This window comes from Rasamsonia byssochlamydoides (genome assembly GCF_041956645.1).
Source record: "Rasamsonia byssochlamydoides strain NRRL 3658 unplaced genomic scaffold VTN77scaffold_28, whole genome shotgun sequence".
NCBI classification, from domain to species: domain Eukaryota; kingdom Fungi; phylum Ascomycota; class Eurotiomycetes; order Eurotiales; family Trichocomaceae; genus Rasamsonia; species Rasamsonia byssochlamydoides.
Window position 1 is genome coordinate 77,623 of NW_027192411.1, and position 26,020 is coordinate 103,642.

At 48.8% G+C, this 26,020-nt stretch overlaps 11 protein-coding genes across 11 annotated transcripts; 6 read left to right on the forward strand and 5 right to left on the reverse strand.

Moving 5' to 3' along the window:
- Window positions 1-325: 325 nt before the first annotated feature.
- On the forward strand, window positions 326-2,638 carry VTN77DRAFT_3889 (uncharacterized protein; the record flags this gene model as incomplete). The annotated part of the gene is made up of 3 exons (XM_069419886.1): window positions 326-1,236; window positions 1,305-2,018; window positions 2,071-2,638. The coding sequence occupies 3 exons, from the start codon at window positions 326-328 to the stop codon at window positions 2,636-2,638; spliced, it is 2,193 nt and encodes a 730-aa protein (XP_069278007.1).
- A 1,014-nt stretch (window positions 2,639-3,652) lies between these two features.
- On the reverse strand, window positions 3,653-4,844 carry VTN77DRAFT_3890 (uncharacterized protein; the record flags this gene model as incomplete). Its single annotated transcript, XM_069419888.1, has 3 exons — window positions 3,653-4,366; window positions 4,446-4,666; window positions 4,796-4,844. The coding sequence occupies 3 exons, from the start codon at window positions 4,842-4,844 to the stop codon at window positions 3,653-3,655; spliced, it is 984 nt and encodes a 327-aa protein (XP_069278008.1).
- A 677-nt stretch (window positions 4,845-5,521) lies between these two features.
- VTN77DRAFT_3891 (uncharacterized protein) lies at window positions 5,522-6,268 on the forward strand (the record flags this gene model as incomplete). Its single annotated transcript, XM_069419889.1, has 4 exons — window positions 5,522-5,606; window positions 5,664-5,709; window positions 5,772-6,058; window positions 6,120-6,268. The coding sequence occupies 4 exons, from the start codon at window positions 5,522-5,524 to the stop codon at window positions 6,266-6,268; spliced, it is 567 nt and encodes a 188-aa protein (XP_069278009.1).
- Window positions 6,269-6,986: 718 nt separating this feature from the next.
- Window positions 6,987-8,081, reverse strand: VTN77DRAFT_3892 (uncharacterized protein; the record flags this gene model as incomplete). Its single annotated transcript, XM_069419890.1, has 4 exons — window positions 6,987-7,141; window positions 7,227-7,469; window positions 7,541-7,953; window positions 8,026-8,081. 4 exons carry the CDS (start codon window positions 8,079-8,081, stop codon window positions 6,987-6,989), a joined length of 867 nt encoding a protein of 288 aa, XP_069278010.1.
- A 224-nt stretch (window positions 8,082-8,305) lies between these two features.
- VTN77DRAFT_3893 (uncharacterized protein) lies at window positions 8,306-8,598 on the reverse strand (the record flags this gene model as incomplete). Its single annotated transcript, XM_069419891.1, has 2 exons — window positions 8,306-8,477; window positions 8,540-8,598. 2 exons carry the CDS (start codon window positions 8,596-8,598, stop codon window positions 8,306-8,308), a joined length of 231 nt encoding a protein of 76 aa, XP_069278011.1.
- A 1,575-nt stretch (window positions 8,599-10,173) lies between these two features.
- On the forward strand, window positions 10,174-10,680 carry VTN77DRAFT_3894 (uncharacterized protein; the record flags this gene model as incomplete). Its single annotated transcript, XM_069419892.1, has 4 exons — window positions 10,174-10,176; window positions 10,255-10,351; window positions 10,435-10,527; window positions 10,673-10,680. 4 exons carry the CDS (start codon window positions 10,174-10,176, stop codon window positions 10,678-10,680), a joined length of 201 nt encoding a protein of 66 aa, XP_069278012.1.
- A 1,812-nt stretch (window positions 10,681-12,492) lies between these two features.
- VTN77DRAFT_3895 (uncharacterized protein) lies at window positions 12,493-13,239 on the forward strand (the record flags this gene model as incomplete). Its single annotated transcript, XM_069419893.1, has 1 exon — window positions 12,493-13,239. One exon carries the CDS (start codon window positions 12,493-12,495, stop codon window positions 13,237-13,239), a length of 747 nt encoding a protein of 248 aa, XP_069278013.1.
- A 1,811-nt stretch (window positions 13,240-15,050) lies between these two features.
- On the reverse strand, window positions 15,051-15,539 carry VTN77DRAFT_3896 (uncharacterized protein; the record flags this gene model as incomplete). The annotated part of the gene is made up of 1 exon (XM_069419894.1): window positions 15,051-15,539. The coding sequence occupies one exon, from the start codon at window positions 15,537-15,539 to the stop codon at window positions 15,051-15,053; it is 489 nt and encodes a 162-aa protein (XP_069278014.1).
- A 4,618-nt stretch (window positions 15,540-20,157) lies between these two features.
- VTN77DRAFT_3897 (uncharacterized protein) lies at window positions 20,158-20,610 on the forward strand (the record flags this gene model as incomplete). The annotated part of the gene is made up of 2 exons (XM_069419895.1): window positions 20,158-20,272; window positions 20,342-20,610. 2 exons carry the CDS (start codon window positions 20,158-20,160, stop codon window positions 20,608-20,610), a joined length of 384 nt encoding a protein of 127 aa, XP_069278015.1.
- A 92-nt stretch (window positions 20,611-20,702) lies between these two features.
- On the forward strand, window positions 20,703-21,815 carry VTN77DRAFT_3898 (uncharacterized protein; the record flags this gene model as incomplete). The annotated part of the gene is made up of 6 exons (XM_069419896.1): window positions 20,703-20,712; window positions 20,769-20,774; window positions 20,864-20,965; window positions 21,066-21,206; window positions 21,282-21,356; window positions 21,418-21,815. The coding sequence occupies 6 exons, from the start codon at window positions 20,703-20,705 to the stop codon at window positions 21,813-21,815; spliced, it is 732 nt and encodes a 243-aa protein (XP_069278016.1).
- Window positions 21,816-23,343: 1,528 nt separating this feature from the next.
- VTN77DRAFT_3899 (uncharacterized protein) lies at window positions 23,344-25,764 on the reverse strand (the record flags this gene model as incomplete). Its single annotated transcript, XM_069419897.1, has 4 exons — window positions 23,344-23,928; window positions 23,983-24,483; window positions 24,543-25,324; window positions 25,395-25,764. The coding sequence occupies 4 exons, from the start codon at window positions 25,762-25,764 to the stop codon at window positions 23,344-23,346; spliced, it is 2,238 nt and encodes a 745-aa protein (XP_069278017.1).
- Between the last annotated feature and the right edge of the window lie 256 nt (window positions 25,765-26,020).

The window sequence follows — 26,020 nt, forward strand, 5'->3', positions numbered from 1 at the left end:
GTGGCTGGCGCCATTACTCTCTTTCATCTTGTTGTGTTCTTTGTTCTCTGTTCTTTCAGTGATATGTGATACGATGTGATCTTAGCTGGATGTGCTCTTCCCTGGGTCCCTCCGCGTCACCCCTGTAAACCTCCCCGCCGCATTCTGCAACGAAACTCCTCTACAGTCCACTCTTTCTCACCCACACCCATTCCTGCTTATTCTATGATGAGGCCCATGGGCTGGTAGTTTCTGATCTTCACTTGTTGGTATTATCATCTTTTTCTATTTTGTTTCTTTCCTCTCCCTTTGTCAACTTCCCCACCTCAACCATCGACCTCTCAGCATGGTCTCCGAAGAACTCTTTGAAGCGTGTCTCCCGGTGTTGCGGGACACCAGCCTAGATGAGGAGGAACAGATCGAGAAGCTGGAAGAGCTGCTGCGTGAGAAGACCTCCCTATCCGGTTCTGCCCTGGAGAACGCTGTGCTCGACATCCTCTGGCGTCAACGCAATCATGGCCAGCCTGATGCTTCCCCTCCTCCCAGTCGCCATACCGTAATCCGACGCTCCTCCCCCGCCCCATGGCAGGTCGCCCGTTCAGCAACTCCGCTCTCCTCGCCCTCCCAGACCGGTACCAGTCCTGCAGCTCCCTCGAGCTTTCATCTCTCGCGCACCGGACTGCCACGCGCTCCCATCTCCTCCACGGCCTCGCCGTTCACCTCGCCGCGGCCATCACCCCGCTTAGCCTTCGCGCAGCCCATTCCACACTCTCCCAGTTTGAACGCATACGAGTTTTCGGATCAGAGCCAGTCGTCTGATTTCTACGGCGATTTTGGCAGCGAAAGTAATGTCGACTGGCTTGTCGCGGACGACGCCACAAGTGTCACGTCTTCCGTGGGCGGGCTCAGCGCGTCTGCCCCCGAATTTGTCCCGGATATGAGCCCACATGATATTCTCCGATCAGTGCTAGGAGACCACAAGTCCAACGAAGAAATTGATGCCGCTTTGGAAGCAAATAGTTACGACCTGGGAGCCACCATTGCGGCACTTTCAGAAGACCACAACAAGAACACTTCAGGCCAGAAATCCGAGGAAGGCCGGATTGTAGTAGGAAAGTCGACTACGATGGAGCAGACGCGACCAGGGACCCCAGCTCAGACACGCAGTCCCGTGGTGTGCAAGTACTGGCTGTCGACCGGACAGTGTCTGCGAGCGGATTGTCGTTTCAGCCACGACTTGACGGGACATGTTTGCAAGTCAGTCACCACCCAACCTGACCCCCTCCTTCTCTACAGAATTAGTGACGCTGACGATAGTGTCGTAGGTACTGGATGATGGGCAACTGTCTCGCCGGGGATGGCTGTCCGTTCTCACACGATCCCGCCTCCCTGATCGGAAATATGAGTCTCTCAGATGCGACCAGTCAGTCTGGCTCGAGTCAGCAACAGGGGTTCCAGTTGGAGAACAACTATGAGGCATTCCCAGCTCTGCAACCCGCTTCGGGGGGCGGAGACCAGTGGACCAGTCCGTACCTTCGCAAGTACCCGAACCAGGTTCTGATTAACAATCCCGGTGTGGGAAATCCACCTTTGGCAGTTGGGAGACGCAATGGAGGCGGCAATCATAGCCGTCCGCATTCTCGACCGACGAGTCGACATCAACAGCGAGAGGTGAACCCCTCTCCGCTGTCCGTGGATGACCCGGAGGCCTTTCCCACCCTCTCCGCGGTGGCCGCAAAAGGCTCTGGGAAGAAGCATCATGGCAAACGAGGTGGTCATAACAACAACAAAGAAAACATGCCCCAATCGTTGGCTGACGTGGTGCGCATGGCGCCTTCTCCCACTCCGGGAAAAAATAAATCCTCCAAGAATGGGAAAGAAAGTGTCAAGACGCGGGAGCTCAGCGCTGCAGCACAAGCGATTCCGGCGCCGAAACACATTCCATGGCTGGAGACTGGGCCCAGAGCCAATCAGCAGTACATCAAATACCGGACAGACGCCATCCGCCATGGTACTGTCCGGAACAAGTTTTTGCAGAGGTACGCGCCCGTTGCAGCTGTGTTATAATGTCGATGCTAACAAATCTGTCAGTGCCGCACAAGCTTGGAATCGCAATGATGCCCGGGCCGCAAAGGCTCTATCCCTCCGCGGTCAAGCCGAGAACGAAGCAATGCGAAAGTGCCACCGCGAAGCTGCACGCCACCTGTATGAGGAACGGAACAAGCATCTCGCAAGCAATGGGCTGGATGAGGCTACTGAGGAATTATATGTCGACCTGCATGGTCTTCATCCGGAAGAGGCGGTCGAATATTTGGAGAAGATTCTGCTCAAGCACTCCAAGGAGGATCGGATTCTGTACGCCATCACCGGCACTGGGCATCACTCCAAGAACGGCAAGGACAAAGTTGGCAAGGCGGTTAAGGTCTGGCTGAATGAGTGGAAGTACGTGTTCCGGGAATTCAGCGTGCCGGGTGAACGGGGTGGCTATGTGGGCGGTGTCCTCGGAATCGACCCGACGAGCTACGACAAGAGTCTGGCGAAGAAGCTGGAGCAGCAGGCAGAGGCAGAAGCAGCACCTAGCCAGCCTGCTCAGCCCACGGGCAAGATCCAGCTTCTCAAACGGGAAGAAGTTGAAGCAGCGAAGGGGAATAATGAGTGAGCAGACGACTGGACTGGTGAGAGCTTGTCTAAATTAGATCAATCTGGACTAGACAGACAACCATTCAACCTGGACAATAACTAACCCAAGATAAGAACTGACTGGTATGAGTATGATTCATGTGATTTTTTTCTTTATGTTTTATAATCTACTCTCCTGTCATCAGCATCAACCAGCATCAGCATCATCATATCGTCACCTTCAAGAGAACGTGATCCACCAAAACAAGAAAAGAAGAAGAAGAGAAGAAAGAGAGAAGAATGAGCACACTCATATCATGACTCATGAACTTATTTATGGTCTGACTTGACGGATTGATGGATGGATGGATGGATGGATTAACGAAAGCTACGACCTGGATACCCCCTTCACGCTCACCTAACCTCAACTCACCCATAACCATAACTCAACTTGATGCTCCCTTGACCGTCTATTTCACTGGTTCTTGCTTTCGTGGATGTGAATCTGGAAGTGGAAATGAAAGCGAACGTGAATGTGAAAGTGGAAGAAAGTGAAAGTTTAGATAGAGCGTTCTTAAACTTGAAGAGTTAAATACAAGAGTTGGAGAAATCACAATAGTTTTTTTTCTTCTCTATCTAATTCTTCTTTCTTTCCCCTTGGGGAACAAAAAAAAGAAGGAAAGAATAGAATAGAAAACACAAAAAAGAAGGGCACTTATCTATCTCGTACTTCCCAATCTGGATCTGTCTGTCTGTCTGTCTTTAGTTGTACTAAAGATAAACAGGAGTCAGGAAAGAAAGTTGAATTCAGTAAGATATTATTAGATATCACAGGTGAGAGAGATAATATCCGTCAATAAATCAATGTACAGTACATTACTATACTGTACATTACAGTACTGTACAAACGCATATACATAACATGGTTGTGCATATACCATATCACATTACAGAATAGCCAGGCCTTAAATAAAACAACTCGCTTCGCTCATGTAACAGATGCACCATGCCATAAAACCTCCCCTTCTCTGTGCAAGAAAAGAGGGAAGATGAGTTACTCCGGCTCCTGCCCGCTCCATCTCTCCCGCAGCCCTGCAACATCAATCCCACACTCCTCAGCCCGTCTCACAATCGCCCTCGCCTTCTCCGCCACTGGAGCGTCAATCATCTTCCCGTCAAGCGACCACGCGCCTCTCCCTGCCGCAGCGGCTTTCGCGTCCGCAATGACCACGCGCACCGCCCACTGGACTTCTTCAGGCTCCGGGCTGAAGATGCGCTGCACGGTCTCTACCTGCGACGGGTGAATGCACTGCTTTCCGTTGAAGCCGAGGCGTTTGCCGTCGCGGCTTTCTTCTTCCAGCACGGCTGGGGGTGCGCCGTCAGGTGACGTCGATTTGTACGTCGTGCAGACGAGATCGATGGTCGAAGGGAGATTGTGTGCGCGCGCAGCGGTGACGATCGCCGAACGGGCGAAGAGGAATTCCGTCAGGGATGGCGTGCGCGTCAGGCTCAGGTCGAGGGCGAAGTCCTCAGCGGCGAAAATGAGGCCTTGCAGGAGAGGGGTGGAGGAGCAGATCTGCGAGAGGTTCGTGATGGCTTTGGCGGATTCGATGAGCGCGAGGAGCGAGATGGATGGTCGTGTTTGTGTGGATGGTGAGCTGCTCTCCTGTGTCGCGAGCGTGTGCGAAATGACGTCCGTGACAAACGTGAGGTCAGAGGCAGAGTTGACTTTGGGGACGACGATGGTCGTCAGGTTTGGGGATTTGAGCTGGTCATCATAACGTGAAAGTCTTCATTAGAACAACTACTGCCATAAAAAAAAATGGTAATGTAAGTGTGAAGCATACCACCTCCGTCAAATCCTCCAACGCCAACCCACTCTCCACAGAGTTGATGCGGACTGCACGCTCACGGATCCTCTCCGGAGCGGGCAGGTCGAGGGATCTCCGCACCAGCTGCCGCGCCTCCGCCTTCTTGTGCGGAGTCACGCTGTCTTCGAGATCGTAGGCGACGCAGTCGGCGGCAAGCGAGCGGGACTTGTCCAGAAATCTCTGAGACGAGCCGGGGACTGTGGTAGCGATTAGCCTGGCAATAGTTTCAGGAGGTAGGCATTGATGGGTGTATCTTGGTTAGGGTTCCTCCGGTTGGAGGATTGCGGGGAAAGCTGAGAGAGGCGGGGAGAAGAGCTATAACTTACCATAGAGTAAGGCCCGTCGCAGGGTATTTCTAGCTGCCATTTTTGACATGTGGTTAATTGGTTTCTATCTTGTTTGTAAGGAAAAGTATCTTATCATATCAGGATTATCAAAGGAGTCTGGTATCAATTGGTTAAAGATCTGGGGAAATTCCCCTCGGGTACGTTTTATTGGACAGGACAGGACTCCGGCCCGAAGCGGGTCATTATCCGCATCTCAGCATGTTGGCTAGCATGTAGCCGGAGAGACTGACAAACATGGAAACATTGACCTTCAACAGAAAGCAATTCAAAGGTTGCACTCAAGCTGTTTCATGGAGAATGCTTGATTGAAGGGTTGCCATTATGTCAATGTCCGGTTGTCACCTTACTCCGTATTGCTGTCGTCTACAAACAACGACTCGAGTCATAGAAGCTGAAGGTGCAACAGACTTCAATGGTAGTAAAATATCATTTACTTCCGACTTTGTCAGTATCGATAAGGCAGTTAACGCGAGTCAATGCTTGATCACAAGTAGTCGACTGACTGTACTTCGTATGTCCCGACCCAACGACATTCTATTCTGCCACTCCTCACCGCCCGTATTATTGTACACGCGTTGAATGCCATCCCCTCCCAGGCAACAACCATCTGGAAGATATCAGGGCCAACAACTCGCTTTCTAGAATCTAAGAGGAAATAGAAAAAGAACATATCCTTCTCTTTCTTCTGCTTCTTCTCCATCCGCCATGGATCAGGCGCAGCTGGGCGACCTGAACTGGCGCCTTAGCGCCCATCCCATTACACTGCTCTTCTTCCTGGGCTTCCGGATCGGTTCGTCTTGCCCCAATGAACCAATTACGAGAAAAGAAGACTGACCTCTTCGTCTAGGCAGTCTACTGATGTATCTATTCGGCGTCCTCTTCATCAAGAATTTGTGAGTCACCACCCCGGTGGTCATATACTACAAGACAAGGCCTGTTGATCTGATTGCTTCAGCGTCCTCGTCTTCATTATCACCCTCCTCCTCCTCTCCGCCGACTTCTACTACCTCAAGAACATCGCCGGCCGCCGCCTCGTCGGCCTGCGCTGGTGGAACGAAGTCAACACCGCCACGGGCGACTCCCACTGGGTCTTCGAGAGCTCCGACCCCAACACCCGCGTCATCAACGCGACGGACAAGCGGTTCTTCTGGCTGGGGCTGTATGCGACGCCCGCGTTGTGGATTGGGTTGGCGATCCTGGCGGTGGTGAGGTTGCAGAATGTTATTTGGTTGAGTCTGGTCGGTGAGTTAGACACTTCGTTCCTTTCGAGGAATTTGAACTTTTTATGGCTGATGTTACCTAGCCATCGCATTGGTCTTGACCATCACCAACACGGTCGCTTTCTCCAGATGCGACCGTTTCAGCCAGGCGTCCTCCTTTGCCAACAGGGCTCTTTCTGGCGGGATTGCGAGCAACATTGCCAGTGGTCTGCTGGGCAGGCTTTTCCGATGAGATGTGACAACGTTAAAATTTGGGTTGATATTTGATTTGTACTTTGATTTTATTGTTGTTATTACTCTTGAGCTGTGGATGGGTGGATTGGCAAGGCAAAAACACGTTATTATAAGGATTCAATTCATGCGTTTCTGTGGGCAAGAGAGATGTTTCTCTCTCAATGGTAAAACGTATCGCATCCGCGCTTCCTTTATTCACTCCCCACTGTGCGAAAGAGGAAGTCTTCAACTTCAAGGGGAACGAGCCCCAATTTTCCTGCAATAATGATGATTTACAAAGTATGTATAACCATGACTTCTTTTTTTTCCAGAACCAACGATTTATCTAAACTGTTATTATTGTCATTATCACCATAGCGATTTTTCTTCCCCAACAATCTGCAATCTCTCCTTAGCATATATGTACAATACTCTTTCGGTTGAAAAACCACGAACTATACGTCCGGGCCAGCTGGAAAAAAAAAGAATCTTGGAAAGTAATTCTTACTCTGAGGAAAGATGCAGATTGTTATTATTGATACTGGAAGGAACCTTACGTCTGCAGTCTTCATGCAGAACGGATTCATTTCATTCTCAAGCTTGCAACTTGCCTGCGTTAGGTGGAATATATATATCCAGAATTGAGGCATGCATATATCCCCCGGTGTGTTCAATCTGCCAACAACGGTAGGTAGTGACAAATGAATGGTATATATATTTCGTTCTCGCATTTTCTCTTAGTAGTCAGACTCAAAAGGAACGGTTTCCTCCTCCCAGGCCGTCTTGAGAACCCGCACTATACTTTCGACCGGCCACGAAGTGAGCTTCTCCCATTTTTGGAGCTCGTCGAGCAGTTGTCTCCGTTGTTGCGGGTTCCGGATGTATACTCCACCTAGAAGACAGTCAGCAGTCAGGGAAGTTAGTCGATTACGGCAGTAAAGAGGAAGGTCCTCATTGTCATTGGTTGCTCCACATACAGAATGCTATAGGCCCGAAGGCGTTGACTCTTGCAGCATTGGAGTCGTTCGAGATTGCCAAGGCACAAATCTGCACCGCGTGATATTCAATCCTCTGAACGACTCGGGGAGTCAGCGCCATAATTCGGAATCCGCTTTCCGCGATCCCCATTTTCAACGATCCAGCTTCGGCTGTCACAGCAGAGCCCAGCTCGGCTAAAAGAAGAATGATCTCAAGTATGTGGTAATATTGCAAACCGGCAACTGAATACGTTTTTCGTCAGTGGTTGACAAGCACCAAGCAAGCCAGTGAAGACCAATGGCATCTTGCTTACTGTGCCATCCATGAAAATGCAACAGTTCAGGGAAATTGTTGGCGTTGTAATCCTGCTCGAGCTGAATAGGTTCGAACGAGGCTGGCAGATCTCTCTTCCATTCATCAACCTGCTCCCTCAATGATCTCCATTCAGGAACAGGTAGAACGTGGGAATCGTTCCCGAAGCAGCTATTGATTGCCCTGCCCAGAAGCAGGCTGATCATGTTAGCTAGGTCGTCGTCCTTGGTAGGATACTGCATCCAATATCCTCCAGGTCGATCTTCAACCGACGTTTCTCTATCAGGGCAACTGTAATGTCTTCTCGCAGGTAGTTCCAGAAACCCGCGCTGAGCAAATTGGGGCCGATGCTGATCTGCTGGCCGGCCAGAAAGGATGAAGAGCCGTGAAGATGGCTTTGGGATCCTACGCTTTCTATCGATAGTCAGAAAATGAGTTGCAGATTTGACTGGGATGTAAGAAATCGACTGTTATCATGCCACTTACGAGCAGAATTTCATACGATCGAAGCAGGCACGTCGCAGCCAGCCTTGCCCCGTCATGGATCTGGTTCCTGCGGTCTGTAATGGCGATCAATCTCCGGATGCTCTCCAGGTGGTAGAACTCAGCGACGTATAAGAACTCTCTTGAGTCCCGAGACTTGTGGAGATGCACTGCTGAAAATGCAAGGATTGCGCTGAAAAGCAGAGAATTATCCATGGCCTCGACGGAGACCACATCTTGGAACCGGCGTTGCGAGTCGTTCAAATCATACCATGGTGCGAGTTCACTGACATAATGTCGAAAGATCAAAGAGATTCGACGTTGCTTGAGTGCCTGGCGAGGATCTTCTGGGGACGGAAGATCGGAAGGGCTGGTGGGAGAGAGAAGACCTTATCCACATCAGCACTGTAGTGGCCATGGAGCCAACTAGATATACTCTTAGAGATACCCTCTTGCTACCGTCGAAGTCAGCCTCGCATCCATTGATATGTCGCCCCTAAAAGAATGGATTACAAGCCTTTCTCTTGCAGACACGGCCGCTCTTCCGACAAACCTGGCACACAGGGCGTTGACCATCGCCTAGAGGGTCCAAGGTCAGATGACACAAGAAGGACGAATAGAAAAAGAATAGAAAAGACAAGACAAAACTATCATCACGTGGCAGCACATGATATCCGGAATGGATGACTCATCTGAACGAACATTTCACCTTTCGAGAGCGACAAGTTTCACTGAAAGAATTCAGTATGGGTGTTTATATTGGATTTAAACTACTAGACGAAGCCATGAAGGATGCAGTTCTGCCTCACCAGCCTTCAGTCGAGGAGCATGTCAACAGATCTGAATCTGTGGTAACAATTGAATTGAATTTCGCACTTTTGACTCACGATTTTCCAGCCTGGGACGCGGCATTCTAGCATTGAGAAACCACTAATGGAGGAGCCATATAATTGATTTCCGGGTGGTAACTGAGAAGGTGGATAAATGATAGATGCTGGTTGTTCCTTCCCCGCATAAAAGGCCTTCCGGTGTTCGATTTTGAGTTGCCGAATTTTGCCCAATTCCTTGCCCTAATTAACTACGTACAACGCGGACACAGTAGTTCCTTCGACAATTCTATAGGATTAAGGAACACAAACTCCGTCATAGTTGAAAAGAAGTGAAATTGACTGTGATGATTGTTTTATTGTATAGTACTGGTGTATATGAAATGTTTCGTAGCCAATGCTAGTATGACATCCCTGTCGGGCGTTATCCAAAACCTTTTTATTCTTTCTTTCTCTTTCTTTTTTTTTCTGTTTAATAAAGTTTGACGCCTATTGTGTGAGCTTTATGTGCCTTTTATTGTTTTATTCTTTATCTCTTTTCTTTTGACCTCATCTCTGAGTACTTGTATCTATGTAGATACGGTAGTTATGTCAGCTATGGAACAAACATTCGTCCTTGATAAGGAGAATGTTTGCTGCCTATCTGCCTGCCTATCTGCCTACCTACATGATTAGTAAATCCCATGATATCCTTTCCCCCCTCTCATAAAGAATTCCGGGGCCTGGCCGGGTGGGTGAGTGCGCTCAGTTTCTTGCCAGGTCCCGGGTTCGAACCTCTTCTTTTTCTTTTTCTTCTTTTTTGCCTTATTATTTCTTTCTTTGGACATAATTACTGACAATGTACTCTGTACACACGTGGACATGATAGTTACATGTATGAAACAAACATTTATTCATTCTGAGGTGCTGTTGATAAGGAGAATGCTTGCTGCCTGCCAGCTTGCCTGCACTGCATATCTTGCAATGTTGTTGTGACTCCACGAAAGATAACAAAAAGGCTAGGTGTGTAACAAACCCAAATCCCATTAGCTAGTAGGTTTATCTAGAAGCTATGAGGCAGTTCAGAACGAAGAGACTAAGCTGGGGGAGAAAGAAGCTATCTACGAGGTCCAGCGAGATATCTCACGGATTCTGCCGGCCATATGCCTCACCGCCTAGTGCACCGCCTAGTTCGGACCGTCACAAGGTGCCTTGAACACTTTTTTCTTGCCAAGAGAGTGTTTACTCTGACACAAATAGTTTTAATGTAAAGAAGAATACTACAGATATATACCCCATCCGATCGAAGTCTCCCTACTTATGGAACAAAAGAAGAGAATCACAAATGGTTGGTTACATGACCGTCACTTGACTGCAAGACAAGGCAGGAAACTCGAATTGATTAATTATTAAGGGTGTTTCTTAGTCTGAATTACTCAACCTGTATGCGTCCATCCATCAACTGGCCACTGCTTGCTTTAAGGGGGTTCTTCAACCTCAGCCCCTGTCACCGCAAAAGCTTGGTACGAGTCATGAGACTCATGACTCGTGATGGCCAAAGCCAGGCCATAAAATGTATTATGTGACCTGTGACTGAACATTTCAGTCCTGAAAACATTATCATCAGATAAGACTCTACTATCATCCATGATCGTCCTGTTCTTGCGGAATAAACAGCATCAGATCCGCTCCAATCAGGGTACGTAATAGACTTCCTGTGTGTTGGACTTGGTTAGTTTGTGTCAGCCTTACTCTAAACATCCCCTTTGTGTAACCAACATATAAATATGTTGGGAATTATGGTCCTTTCTGCAAGAATGGCATGATTTTGATAACATGGCTAGTAATTTAGTAGTTAGTCGTTACAGATGCCTGCTAGCAGCGGTTAGGAAAAAGTCTAGCTGACACACCTGGACTTTGATCCTGGATAGGAGGGACAGTCTCCTCTCATTTTGGTCTATGTGAATAAGATAATAGGCGATTGATCCGCGAAACGAAAACTCTTCCCTGCCGGTCACTCAGGCCATTTCTGGCTTGAGAGTGTGTTGTTTGATGAGTTTATTAAGGTTTGCGCAGCATGCTGATCTCATTGCAATGACATTATTCAAGATGTGTAATGCCACCGTCGAGATTGATGCCTATCATGGTTTGGCTTGGACCTTTTGATAATTCAAAAGGTCAAGAATGAAGAAAAAGGAAAAAGCAAAAGGGATAGAAAAGAAAAGGGAAAAAATTTTTCGAGTTTTTAGTTCGTCACCGCGTTCACCGTCTGCTGGCTAGGAAGCCACAATGGCCAAACGGCCTGGCACATCCTTGTTCAGGGGTTGTGGATGGCTGCATGTTGCTGTGCCGCATTGGCCTATTACGCCTTCTCTTTCTTCGTTGACATTCCGCGCTTACTCCAAATACAACGACACAGTGGAAACCTGTGTCCAAAATCATCCATGTGCAGGTTGACATGCTCGTCCATCTTGCCACAGGCATAGTTTCTGATTCTTCAGCTAGTTCCGAGGAATTGGCATCTATTGCTAGTCTGGCATTATACTTCTAAAACTTATGGCCAGAGCGAAGAATTGACCAGATGAAACGATCAGCAACTAACAGGGTCAACCAAGGGCTAGCAGAGATTGGTCTCAGCAATCTCAACCCTGTCTAGTCTCTGTTACGATACGCTAGCGATTAACTTTCTTCGCAAGATGATCAGAGTACTCCGTAATTTCTTATCTAACGATCATGGGCGCACCGTCTGCGCCGTTCTCGAGATCCATGACTGTCATTGCTGCAGTTGTTCTTGTACGGACGGTCTTGGTTGATGCAGGAACGACTGGGGTCTATTTATTGCACTAAGAAGACCTTATCTCTCTGACAAAACCACTGCACGTCTATGCAGAAACCCGTCCTCTCATCTTCAAGGAATTTAAATACCTTGCAATTCCTTCTCACTCGCCAATGCCACATAAACCCAGGTGAAGGCAACATCGAGCTGATGCCGGGTCGTCGAATGGTCGTCCTGAAGTTGCCAAACTCGTCTGATCAACTGGCCCTGATCGAGTCTCGGCCACCAAAACCCGGCCGTCGTAAGACGATCATTCGTCGACTTCGCTGGGGAGAGGGTGAAAAAGAACGCTTCGTCGCCTTCAGAAATAAGCATAGTCACTTGTCATTGGAAGAAATACGGAAGGTCCGTTTGGTTCCTCCTCTTCTTCCCTTTTCACGCATGATTGACAGAACAAAACCTACAGAGATACTACCCCGAAAGGACCATCACGTCGTTAAGAAAGGTGTTGACAGTATGTGAGATTTTGTCCTTGGTCGCTCTCATTAAATTGAATTGGTTAATTGACTGAGTCCAGAGGACGATGATGAACCCGCAAGTTGAAAAGGTTCGGAGCTCTTACGTCCGGAATAAAATGACAGAAGTTAACGTGATTTGAAGGCTCCGGCTCCAAGACTTGCAAAAAGAACTGGAACCACAAGTCCCAACAAACGAAAACTGCTGAGCAGGAACTTTGCCGAAAATGACAGCTCTAACGATAACGACAATGACACCGGTCCAGATGAAGATATCAGCGATGGGGGGAGAGGGATCCCTAGCAAGGTAAGTCGGATAGATCATACGGCCTGATGCAGCTGCTGACATGGTAAGGCAATTAAGAGGACACGCATGGAACTAACTCGGAAACCGGAGACGGCTGGACAGGTTAATGGTAACGACGCAAATGGTTCGAATGCCAACAGCGTCTCTTCGGTCGTTCCCATGCCACCACCAACACTACCTACTAATTCGAGGCCTTCCTCTGCCCCTGTAGTAAATTCCAGAGACATAACAGCCACAACACCTGATGTGAGAGGACACCACGGTTTGTCCCCTTCGAGGGCTCCTGAAAGGGCTTCAGGGACCACGAATCAGACAAGAACCCCGACAGAGACAGGCACGATGCATGGGCCAACCAATGGGAATAATCCCCCCAGAACAGATGGGCAGTCTATTATGGACCCAGGCGCAGCAGCAAAAGAAAGAGAAGAAATCCTTGGACTGGTAGAACGCTTCGTGAGCGACCTAACTAACGCTGTGAAACGATCGAGACAGACAACCACAGCAGCCTCAGGTCTGTCGATCAACAAGACGGAATACTGGAGACAAGCAATAATGCTTTACCAACTGGGCAACAAGCTGGCAGAACAGGAGAAGGCTCGTGCCGACACAGCAGTGGGAGAAGTCAACAAATACAAGGAGAGGGCCGATAAATACAAAGAAGAAAACGAGCGCCTCCGGGAAGAGAACGAGACGCTGAAAAGCGAGAATGACCAACTCAAACAGGGCCTCCAGGAAGCAGTGAGGCGAGCTGACGATGCGGAGAAGCTGAAAGCTGCATGGAAGGAATTCTCAAGCCAGCATAATCTCCTCTGAGGGTGATCTCTATACCATATTCCGAATTTCTCTTGATATTTGTTCATGTCATCATGGAGTTGACTTGATCTTCAACGTTCTTATGGATTGTATGGATCCAACTGAATTGTACAGTGCTGTGATGTGATGTAACATACCAAAAGTGGCTTTTTGTTTGTCTCTGTTTGTCAATCAATATTCACACTACCTGTTATTCCCCCCGCCCCCTGTTCTGTATATTTGTATGGCCAGTGTCTGGATGAAATTATTAGGGTGAGACACACAGTATTTACCTCAGTTGGCCACAAGGCCAAGCCATATGGACCAGAAGACAGAGTTGGGGGTGCATTATGTAAGCCAAGCCCAGCTGCCCGGCAGCTCTACCCGAATTACGGAGTACATAAGCCAGGATTCAGATTCTGCCACGCTTTGCCGCTTTGCCGCGGCTATGTTCGGGCCCGGCCCGGGCCTGGCCAGCCGGCCACCCGTGGATGTTCTTGCCTCCAAGGCAGGGCTTCAGAGTCATACCCTCAAATTTTTCTTTTCAAGTCCAGTCACTCGCCAGTAGTAGTAGTCACCCGCCATCGGCATCGCGTCATTTGAGACAAAAAAAGAAGAACAAGAGCAAGACAAGACAACTCAGGCACAGGCCCACTTGACTGGCCACTCCCTTCACCTACAGCAGAACACGAAAAATTTTACTGCTGCTGCTGACTCTGCTGCTGCTTCCTACAGGAGGCAAAAGAGCTTCTTGGAACGGGCCGAATGGAGTGGTTGGCTAGGTACGGAGTACTAGGTACCTAGGTAATCTAGGTAGCTGGCTGGCTACGTGGCAGTGGCAAGGAAAACTAAACTTAGGTACCTAGGTAGGTACCAGGTAGGTAGTCTTGGGATTTTTCGCCTTGCCTTGTCTTGCACCAAATAGGAAAAAATCAAAAAAAAAAAAGAAAAAAAAGAAAAAGAAAAGAAAAAGAAAAAATAGAAACGGCCATAATTGTTCAGTAATAAAATGGACAGAGGAAAACGTAGCGTAGCCCCCATCCAAATCCGTATTCGGTATTCCATTCATTCTTTCGATTTGATTTGATTTGATTTGATTTGATTTGATTTGATTTGATTTGATTTGATTTGATTTGATTTGATTTGATTTGANCTGATCTGATCTGATCTGATCTGATCTGATCGATAGATAGTGAAGAGAGAAGAGAAGAGGGAGTAAAGTAGTAGTAAAAGTAATTACAACAAAAGTAGTACTCATACATGCCTCTGTGAACTGAACTGAATTTTTTTCCCCGAATTTGATGTTTGATTGAATCCCTCGCTCACTCATTTGTGCCACTGTGCATAACCATAACGCCGGACCCCATGCTCAAATCAAATCGATCAAAAAATTCCTCAGAAATGGATTGATGGATGGATGGAAGTTTCCGAAAAAAAAAGTATAAATCCAGGAACTGGATTGCCTTTGACTTTGACTTGACTCGCTGGGAAGGGGTATATTATTGATGCAGATGCATGCATGAACAAATGCAGACTCAAGCATCGTTTGTCGTCATCGTCGTCTCAATCGCGAGTGTCGCTAGCTAGGAACGCAAAGATATTGACAAAAGTATCGACAGACACGCTTTTTTTCGATTGATTTCCGCTTCCGTCTGGCATGGTATGCTCCGTTCCGTTGAAATGAAAGAAAGAAAGAAAATGCCGTGAGAAGAAGGTCGATACTCGACGGATGAAAGAAAGAAGAAAAAGCAACAACTTTTAATGCAACCCGGTCATGACTCGTAACAAATGGTCGTAAATATCGCAATCGCGATTGGAAAGGAGTTGCTCCACTATGCACCCGTGAGCTTGCTCCAGCTTCTTTCCAAACTGCGCCGGGCCTTCTCTTTGGCTCGTTCCGTCATCGTCGACTCTGTGCTGGACGAACTGCAGCCGGAGTACTTCCGTGAGAGGCTGTAGCCGTCAGAGGGCGGCGTGTAGATCATGTTGCCGGCGCCGCCGCGGCCGACGTGGAAGACGGGCGCCATGTCCTTTTCCCGGCGCATGTCGCGCTCGAGCTCTTCGTCGAAGCTGAAGATGGCGCGTTCGCTGCTGCTGTGGACGTTGCCCATGCCGCCGCGTCCGGACTTGTAGGTGCTTGGCGTGTGCGAGTCGAGACGGGTCAAAGATGCTGGGCCCGTGGCATTCTGCGAGTCGGTGGTTGGGGTGCCTTGTAAGGAGATGATATTGCCGGCGCCTCCTCTTGTGACATGCAGGGCTGGACGCTTTGTATTGGGCACGGAGGGGTGAGGCTCAACGAGCTTGTAGGATGCAGAAGGCATGTTGTTGTACTCTGATATGTGTCTTCTATAGGTTGGTCGAATTTGTGAAGAGCTTCGAACAATCTATCAAGGACTGCTAAGAGATTGATGCTGATGCTGATGCTGATGCTGATGCTGATGTACTCAAGAACGGCTAGATGCGGATGACTCAGGTCTAGTAGAAAGACGACTTCTGAGTAAAGACCGTTGGACGAGTATGCAAAGCAAGCGAGTAGTCAAGGCAAGCGAGTTGTCACTGTGAAGGGGCGATCTGAGTGATATTGTATGGCTCAGCCCTCAGGAGCAGCCGCGGGGAAAGCTTTATATGGACTGGAGAGTCTCCCCCCCTTCCACAGCCCGTTGCAAAGGCAGAATAAAAATTGCACCATCGTAACGGGTAAGACCGTCAGGAACTCCGTACGAGCATCCAGAATTTGGTAACTGACTATGGACGAACTAGTCACTCCTACTGGCTGGGGCAGGTCATATGGCGACAAGCAACAAACGACGGCGGGCGAATGCACCGTGGTTCGTCTCTGCTCCTTGGCGGGCCCGTTGCTGTGGACGCGCTTTGCAGTTAACGGCCAGCCGAAGCGACCGCCAGCGTCATCGCGGATCTGCCGCTTTTCTGGGGTCGGTTAGGGCGGCGACAGCGCATGCCCGAAAGGTGCGCTCTGGGTGGGTGCCAAAGCCCCTTCGCGCTGGCCACGGGGGACGGCTATCCCCGGCACGGCGTCTCTTCGGCGCTTCTTCGCCATCGAAGCCCGTCGAAGGTCCTGCCCAATCTGCACCCAACTCTCGGCGCCGCTTTATTTCCCCTGGGAGTCATCTGACCGGGCGCGACCTGACCGGCCGCAGCGGTAAAACGTAACAGAAATTGGCGGTTCAGCCAATGGCAGGCGCGCACATGAAGGGGGCCCTGTTTCCTGGGGGTAATGGAAATTTACGATTCGAAGACTGCAAAGGCACGAGACCGCAGCATCCACGCCGGCTGGCCAGAAAAACAGCGCATTGCTAAGCCGTCACAGATCGTTACAACTTACTCCATACGGAGGACTCCATAGGAGTACAAACTGGCACTTCCCTCGCAGGAAGACTGTCTCTCCATACCTCACTGTCTGGCAGGAGCTGCTCTTATGCAGTATCTGGATGATGCCATTTCTGACACCGCCTTCGACTGATGTTGTGATCGGTCTGACTCTGCAATTACATCTTCCAGGCATTAATCTCCAAGTCTCTGTCCAAGGTTATGGCTATACTCCGTACTGCTGTACTCTGTACCCCGTACAACACAGTACGGAGTAGTATGTAGATCAAGGATCTTGCTCCACCTGTTAACCCTAAGTCCTACTCTGTACGGAGTATACGGAGTACGGAGTACTGAGTAGGGAGTACACCGGTATGGCTCAGGAGACACCCTTTTAAGGAGTACGGAGTATGATGGTCCCTCAGTCACAATTCTCCACGCATGTCACATCATCGAGACAATTTCCTGAGATGATGATGTGACTGCTCTGTGAGTCGATTGCTCCAGTCGACTGCTCCAGTCGACTGACGTAATTAGCGGACTGCGTACCTTGTGTTCCTGGCCAGCTGGCCAGACCATGATCCAGTGCTTGTCCACGTCTTAGTATTACAGTCACGGAGCCCAGCCACGAGGTCCTCCTGAAACAGGTCAGTGGCTTGGTCGACTAGCTACAGCTAGACTAGAAGAATGCTCATGCTGGGAATTGCTCCCTATTTGGCCACGGGGTCGATCGTTACGCTCATAGCCTGTGAACCGTCATGCGATCGCTGTACCCAAATTCCTCCATCTCCTCTGATTGGCTGCTATGGTGGGCCTGTGGCCTCCCTTTCTACGAGTCCAAAGCCTCCAGCCTGATCACGGGCGAAATTGATTGGTGTAATTTTCCCCGGAAAATTTTTCATGCCGTCCCCATTTTTATTTGTTGTCCGCAGTCTCCCGCTGACTCTGATTGGCTTGTTTCGCCGTCGGCGTGACTCGTGTCCTTCTTGCCCTTTCTACCGTAGAAAATTTTTTACTGGTGGCGGATTTCTGCTCCCGCGCTCTTTCCCCGGATTTTCACCCCGCAATTCTTGGGATCTCCAATACGATGCACCCCTCTTCTTGTCCCCTGTCGCTTTTAATGCCGCATGCATCAAGTCCAGATCACGGTCGCACGGCCAATGAATGTTGACAGAAGTTTTTGAGGCCTTTACAGCGGGATTTGAGAGTCCATTGGTTGAAAGTTGCCCAACAAATGATGGCTGCCTCTGGCCACATTCGAGATATTTCCAGCACATTACCTAGGTATCTATGCAGGGTCATTCGGTCAACGTCTCACCGTTCCTTACTTCCCGCTACCAGAGAGCAAATTTTCCGGCTTGACTGCGTCACGTAAGCGGCCCGCTCCGGCCAGTCGACGTCACATCCTACCTCGGTGACTGCGGCTCTCTCACGTCATTCTCAATGTACGGAGTACTGTACATGTATGTACATACATACCCGAGGCTGATGCAGTGTAGAATGATCACTCTCTGGTTCTCCTTGCTTTCTTTTCCTTACTTTCTTTTATAGCTCCCAACCGATCTGTCATTGCACCGGCTGTATACTCCGTATAGTCAAGTCGATGTGGATGGAAGCTAAGAGAAAGACTTTTCTGAATGTCGTGCTGACTCGCTGACTTGCTAAAGGTCAAGTGACCACATAGCGTTTTACATGGCACGTGAGTGATGGGAGTTTGCGGCATAGTCGGATTGTGGCGATTACACTTGCCACGATCTTACGGCCCGGGGGCCATTCTTTCTTCTCGGTAATTCAGCTCTTCTGAGGAAGCAATAATTATTGCGCGAAACTACCTCGTGATCGCGCATACCATGTAGGGATCCGTTGCTCAGACGTCTTCCAGGTGGCGACCGTAGAATGCTATACCTTTCGCTCATGGTTGACTCTGTTCCAATAAATGACGATCCTTGCGCAGAACATCCTCAGCTAGCTGACAGTCTTGACAGATGCCATCCTTTTCAACTTAGTTATATGTAGTAACTTCCAACGAGTGGCGGGAAATGTGAAGTTCTCAGCTCTGAGAAGACAGATAACAGTCTTCTCATCAACGCTCGATCTACGGAAGATTGACCAAAGAAGATTTGCCTCTGACCACTAAACCATATCTGGGAGAGGTTCTAGCTCAATAGCTATAATTAAATAATAGGAAATAATAGGACTGTATAACATCCAGAAGTTCTTTGCGTGTGTTGCCATCGCAGCAGGATTCTAATTAATTAGATTCGATATACAATACGACTCTCAGCATGATCTCGTCCGGTAGGCTGTTGAGGGCTCCCATGCTCGAAGCCAGTTTATATATGTACAATTTTATATCTAATAATAGGTATAGTATAGGTTAAACAAAAGGAAAAAAAAAAGAGAGAGAGAGAGAGGAGAGAGAGAGAGGAGACACAAATATATGTGAGAAGAGTGAAGAGAAACAGTTACTTGCTTGCAAGAATGGTGGTTACTTCTAGTGACAAAGGCCCAGCTATTATTTGTTCGATAACTTTGCAAGTCCAGAGATAAAAGGCAGGAAAGATGGACTGTCAACATGGGTAACACCTCAAAATATCTTTCCAAAAAAAAGGGGGGGAAAAAAAGGAAAAAAGAAAAAGGAAAGAAAAAGAAAGAAAAAAAAGTCTCTCACACGTTTGGAAATAAGGAACACTACCGATAAAATTGACTTCTATGAAGTTCTCTTAGCGCTACGGGAGCAGTCAACTATGTATGATCGATCTATTGGATGCAATTATACTAAAATCAATTTCTGCTATAAAATAATTCTCATTGATTCAAGTCTGATAATTCTTTATGGATCCATTGATATCTATCTTGCTGGTATCCTCTGATTGACTGGATTCGGTGCAGGATAGGAGCATTCCAATTAGGAGTCCATCCATCTGTCCATCGATCCATCGATCTATCATCATCATCCAGTGGGCCCCATGCAGGTAGGTAAGCAGGCAGCAATCATTCTCCTTATCAGTAACAGCGCCTCAGAATGAATGAATGTTCATTCCACAGCCAATGTAACTTCCATGACGTCTATACATGTACTCAGCTATGAAGTCAATCCAAAGATAGAGAAGAAAGAATAAAGGAATAAAACGCATATAAAAAAAAACACTCATACCACAAGGTCTTTAAACCCAAGTGCAAGAAAGAAAAAGAAAAGAGAAGAAAAAAAGAAAAGAAGAAAAAAAAGAAGAAGGGATCGAACCCGGGACCTGGCAAAGACCTAGAGCGCGCTCCCACCCGGCCAGGCCCCGGAATTCTTTAAGGAGGGAAAAGGATATTAGAAATTTATCTCATCATATAGGTGCCTATCCTGTACCTAGGTAGGCAGGCAGGCAAGCAGGTTAGTATGTAGGCAACCGCCCACCTACCCATGATATGATTCATTCTCACCTTCTCCCATGGCCGAACCCGGGGCCCCTAGGACAGAGCTGTCGTTGTACACTGCCTGACCTTCTCCCTCCGCCTTCCCCCCAATCCTTCTCCGTACCTCATAGGTCAGCTGGGGGCCCCGGGTTCGATGCACGGTTGGAGCGGCCTATCTAAGTAAAATCCCTGTTCGCCGATAGTAGCATGAGGGGTTTTCGTAGCATCCCAGAATTCTCTAAGAGGATTCTGGGGTGTGAGCTTTTTGTCAAAAAATCAGAACTTAGAACTTCTTTTTTTTTCTTCGTAAAGATTGTAGTCGGTTAACTTGGTAGACAAGAGGCCGCCTCATCGTGAGTTGACGTTGGCTGAAGCATACCTGATAAGTTAGGTATCTTCTGGTCACGTGTCGCCAATCTGGGGTGCTATTCTGCCGTTTCACACCGTCTAGAGAACACTTTGCTATCTCTGTCCAAATTGCATCACCCTCAGACAATAACAGATTCAATTTGCATCTTTTTGACCATCCTCCTGATAACCTGGTTCAGCCAGGGTGAGTGCAACTTGAATTACCTTCTACCTCATTTGTTGCGTGTCCCCAATCCGATTTGCATAGTTGTCGCTTGCAACCGACCTGTCATCGCGAAGCAATCGCTGTGAGCTTCTGCAGCTGCAGCGACGCGCCTTTGAGCGCTCCTGTTTTCGGTGGATTTGGTGTTGAAGCGGAGCTGAAGGAGATATTATAGTTCAAGATGCCAAAATATAAGTCCCCCTCCCCATGTTTCTGTTCGAGTCTTCCTTAACTGACCTTTCTGCACTCTTCTGTAGGTCTTGCTCGGATTCCTCGAGACGATAATGAAGATGTGATCATTGGCACGCATCAATGCTAACTGCCTGTCCTCGACACCAACAGGTGATTACTGCGATGTTTACCTCACGCACGACTCGATGAGCGTGCGCAAGGCGCACAATGCCGGACGAAATCATTTGAGAAACGTGCTCGAGTATTATCAGCGTATGAGCTCCCCTTCCTCTTTCGGATCCGTTCCGCATGATACTCTCTCTACCGCGCTATTGAAATTGTTCGGTTCAGTTGCTGATTTTGATGAATACAGAAATCGGGCATGAAAAGGCACAGTCGGTCATCGATTCGATTACCAACTCATACGCCGCAGAAGGCCAGGCCGGCGCAAATCCCATGCTACAGCAAGGCGCTCCCGGTTCATACCCGCCTCCGCCCCCGTTTGGATGGCAAGGTTAGTCTAGACTTTGTTGGAGATATATCATAATGGGAAGTATCAGACTGGTCCTAATACTGATTCTTCATTCAGGACGGCCTGGACAGATGCCTCCGCCTCCTTTTGGCTTCCCTCCTGGTGCACCCCCACCTCCAGGTAGCGTTCCTCGTAAGTCTTCCGTCTTGATCAATTCCAATGAACTGGTCTCTAACTAGCGTCAAATCAATAGCCCCCGGAGGTCGAGGCATGCCGTATCCTCCCCCTTTCCCACCATCTACATCGGCCGGAACTCCAACAACGGGGAGCCTCCCACCACCTCCTCTTCCCGGCATGCCGCCTCCAGGCAATCTCCCCTTCCCTCCTCCACCTGGTGGCTTCCCGCCAAACTTCCAATTTCCCCCTCCTGGCGCACCGGGGTTCCCACCCGCTCCAGGCCAGCAGGGAGGCTCCAGCTCCAGCGCAGCTCCTCCGGGCGCTCCTGGCACGACGACGACCTCCGCGCCTCCGGGTGCTCCCCCGGGACAAACTTCATATGCTCCTCCGGGCAGTGCGCCGCCGCCAGGGAGCAGTTTGTCAGCGCCTCCAGGCGTTTCCGGTCCTCCTCCGGGTCTAGGAGAGAAACGATAATGTACTTCTTTACGCTGTTCGTCTCTTTCTGCGCTTGTCTGTTTTGTCCTTTGCTGTAACGTTAGCCAATAACCCTGAAGTTTTGCATAAGAATTTGAAAGAAAAAGCATCCATATATGTAATATCATCCGCGTTAATCACCAATGCTTGGGTTGGTAGTCAATGTTTTTTTTTTCTTTTCTGTGGCCATCGCTTTCCACCCGTGTATAAGATCTTCTATTCTCAAGCTAGGCAATTAATTACTTAATTCATTATTATCTCTTGATATCATTTTAAATTATATACTTATACTATACTTCTTACAAAACTTGGATTCCTGATTCTGACAGTTTAGTTTGAACGGAAACTCCGGTGAAGAACAAATACGTGGTGACCTGACTAATTTATTATTAGCACGTGCGAAAGGAAAACAAATGGCGAAAGGTTTTTATTTAAAAGCAATGAGTTCATATAGATTTCAGCAATTTTTATTTCCCGTCGCTTTCATTCAGATTCAGACAAGACAGAGGTACTGTACATACATACATATATACATGCAAAATTGGAGAAAAAAAAGGCCCAAAGCCGAAAAGCCAAGCCCAAAAGCCCAGTTCGCCTTCCAACTTTTCACACACACACACACACACACACAGAAGAGAGAAAGGGAAAAAAAAAAGGAAGCATGAGTAGGGATAACGAATATCTGAGCAAGAGCAATTGATAATGGGACAGAAACAGCAGGTGGGAAGTCTGCACCCGTCCCGTCCACTTACGTGCTATGTACTGTACTATGTGTTATGTTACATGCCTAAAGCAGAGAGAGAGCAGCAGCAGCAAGACGACAGATACGAACGGAAGGAAAAGAGCAAATAAATAAACCTTGTACTGTACAAGCGTTGGTTGGGTCTGGCCTCATTGTTGTCTGTCCTGATCTGATCTGATCTGATCTGATCGATTCGGATCTGTGCCGAATAGGTTAATATGTATTCCAAAACAAAACTGAAAAAACAGGACAGACAGACATTATTTAAAGCACCTCAGTCAGTCAGGATCCTGTGACCTAATTAATAATGTCTTTCGCCCTAAACCTTCCCCACTTGCTGACTTCCTTTCAAAAGATTTCAAGAAACCCATACATAAACGGGACGCCATGCGGAAATCGGTCGCGAAGGCAAGCAACACTGACAACCCAAAAATTGCCATCCAGTCCTCTTTGGAACGGGGAAGAGGGAATATAAAAAAAGTACAGTACAATAAAAAACAGCCCCAGGGCCACTTCCCGCGCATGCTGTCTAAACGCCATGTATAGTAATATAATGTGACGCAAGCAAGAATTCTTGCCGACAAGGATGGAAGAAACAGAAACAGTGGATACAAGGGATCGTGGCCGTAAAAAAAAAGGGAAAAAAAATAATATACTCGATAGAGTAACAAGATATTCCCGGACTGAGAATCTTCCTCGGTCCATCAGAACACAACACACTTAAACCAGGTTTGGTGGCATGTCTTCATCTCGAACAAAAAAGGGGGGCGTTCGTATCCCCGATCTCTAAGAGTGATCATAGCCGGCTCCTCGTTGCCACGGACTCGAGTTATTCTGCTGTCTGTAGTTGTGCGCGCTTGCGAGAGCGGAAGCAGGGTTGAAAGATGTGTTGTCGTAACCTCGCTGAGCTGGCGTGCTGGTCAGCGATCGACTTGGGAAGTCATTCGAGTAGCCGTTATTGTAACCTCTCGAGTCGTAAGAGGGCGGGGGCCCACGGCGAGAGGACGCGTCGCTTGGGAAGAGCGGCACAGACGGGTCAACAGGAGACCGCGAGGTGTTTTGAGTCTCTTCCTGATGCGATCGATTAATGCTGGCACCATTCCCACTGGAGAATGACGTAGCATCATCGTCGAACGCGTGGCCCTTCGTTTCACCTCTGGCGGTCGCACCCAAGGCATCAAGTTCCGTCGTCAACTGGCTCTGGGATTTGATAAACGAGCCCCGGTCATCTCTCATCGGCTGGTAACGCATGTCCGGATCCTTCGAAACAATGGCATAGATGGAAGCGATCAGGACGAGGATCAAAAGGACAAGTGCAAAGATGGCATTGTAGATGAAGAAAACCACACCCATAACACCAGTCACCAGTCCCTAAGACAAAGATTAGTCACGGGCTTCCGAGGATGGGGTCTTCATGGAACTTACCGGTTGGTTGAAAACGTTGCTGAAGATCAGTAAAAAGATCGCGTTCAAGAAATTGGTCGAGGCAATCGAGATGTTAAAGACATTTGTCTTCTTGTCCATCCACGGCCGGAGGACACTGACTGCAACCAAGTAACTAGCCTCAATGATAACCAACGCAACGGCTTGCACAACGGGTGCACCCTGACCAAAGCCAATGAACATTCCCTTGATGAGGAGATAGCCCAGCACGGGGACGACGAAGTAGTAGGCCGTGGCACGATACTGCACATACAAGAAGCCCCATTTGTTTAAGCATGTCGGGTCCGAGTAGAGAATGTAGGCCGGATTCTTGTGCATGGCCATGGAGCGCTTCGCGAGACGAATGACCTTGAGAGCGGCCCAACCCAGGACTGCTGCCATGGACAGAAACATGACAATAGCAAGGACGACTTCTGCTGCCGAGTCACGCACCGTCAACTCCCACAGGCAGAGGACGCACATTTGAGGCCAGCCAATCAAGGTCTGCAAAAATTAATTAGACATGGCATTAATGATTTGTCTCTCCCAGGACCCTAACTCACCAATCGGAACAAGATACCCCTCATGACGATCTTCCATCCATTCCTGAAATCTTGGAACTTGTCACTCTTCATGTTCCCTGACTTGGCAAGAGCTTCACAGCCCACCTTGAAGAGACCAACACAGGTCATGACCAAGGCGACGAAGATGACGAAGAAAATCAGGCCCGTCATGAAAATGTTGGTCTCTTCAATATTGGAAATGAAGCCCACTCGGTTGATACCGGACACGACGATCTTGGTGGTGGACCCAGTGACGGGGGAATTTTGCCTCTTCATCAGATGTTCACTGGTTCTCTTGTAGAGTTCGCGCCCAACATCCAGGGATCGCTTCTGGACTTGAACCGAGGTCGTGGCCAAGGAAGACAGCACGGTCGAGGGAGTTCCGCCTGTGGAACGTTGATACCAAGTGCAGATCGACTGCAAAAACCCTACGTGGATGATCCCCATGCTCCACTGGAAATTCTGCGTCCATGATTCCACGATGGGCGGCATGGCTACGTCCGTCTCGCCAATCATGGCCTGCGCCTGGAAGAACCCAAAGAGGGAGAGTGCATTGGCAGCGACGTGGGCGGCAGTATTTGAGTGACCCAGACCGGAGGTGATAGCGGAAGCTACTAAGCCCAGGCCAGCAATGACGGCAACGGTCCACTCGACACCCTTCTGGTAGACCGTCTTCCCATTCGAAAGGTTCGCCTCTACACAGGCAATGGTCTTACCTGTCGCTGTGGAATTGATATAGATCCGGACTCCGCCGTCCAAATCGGGGACCGTGTATGCAATACCTAGGGACTACCGTCAGTCGAGCTGAATGAAATCAGAGAGTCCTTGACGCTCCTTAAGGTCATAACATACCAGGAATCTGCGAGACAACATCCGCCGGGACGGGTACATTGAACTGGTTATTGATCTGGCCCGTGTTCATCGGACACAGCCCTTCAAGGTTCATCTTGCAAGGGTCAAGCGTCTGTTTCATCACGGTGTAGCCGTAGGCGATCACTTCCAGTTGGGCCACCACGTCTCCAGAAATCGAGGAGACCCCGTTGATGTCGATGGCCAACGAATTGTTGTCGGGTGTGAAGACGACATTGAAGAGCGAGGCAGTGAAGTTCGAGTTGTCCATGCAAGGGTTCAAGGACTTGGATTCGATGAGCCGAACGGCCGAGGCCAGCGGCGACAGGGAGAACAAGGCAAAGAGATACGAGAATAACGCGAGTAAGCGCATCCTGACAGCTTTCATCGCACTGAACTGTCAGAAGAGGAGGGCTTTCTTAGAGAATGCGAGATGAGGATAAGAAGCGATCTGCGACGGGAAACGAGGGAAGATGGCACTCCAGAGCGCCGGTCGATGATGGCCGAATGCGGAAGTCCCGTGATGAGTTGCTGGTAGGAAATCGTGGGTCACCCAAACACCTCCAAACCAGAGACTGTGAGATCGTAGAGGTGCCTCTCCTATCACTGTCCATACACTTTTACGGCGT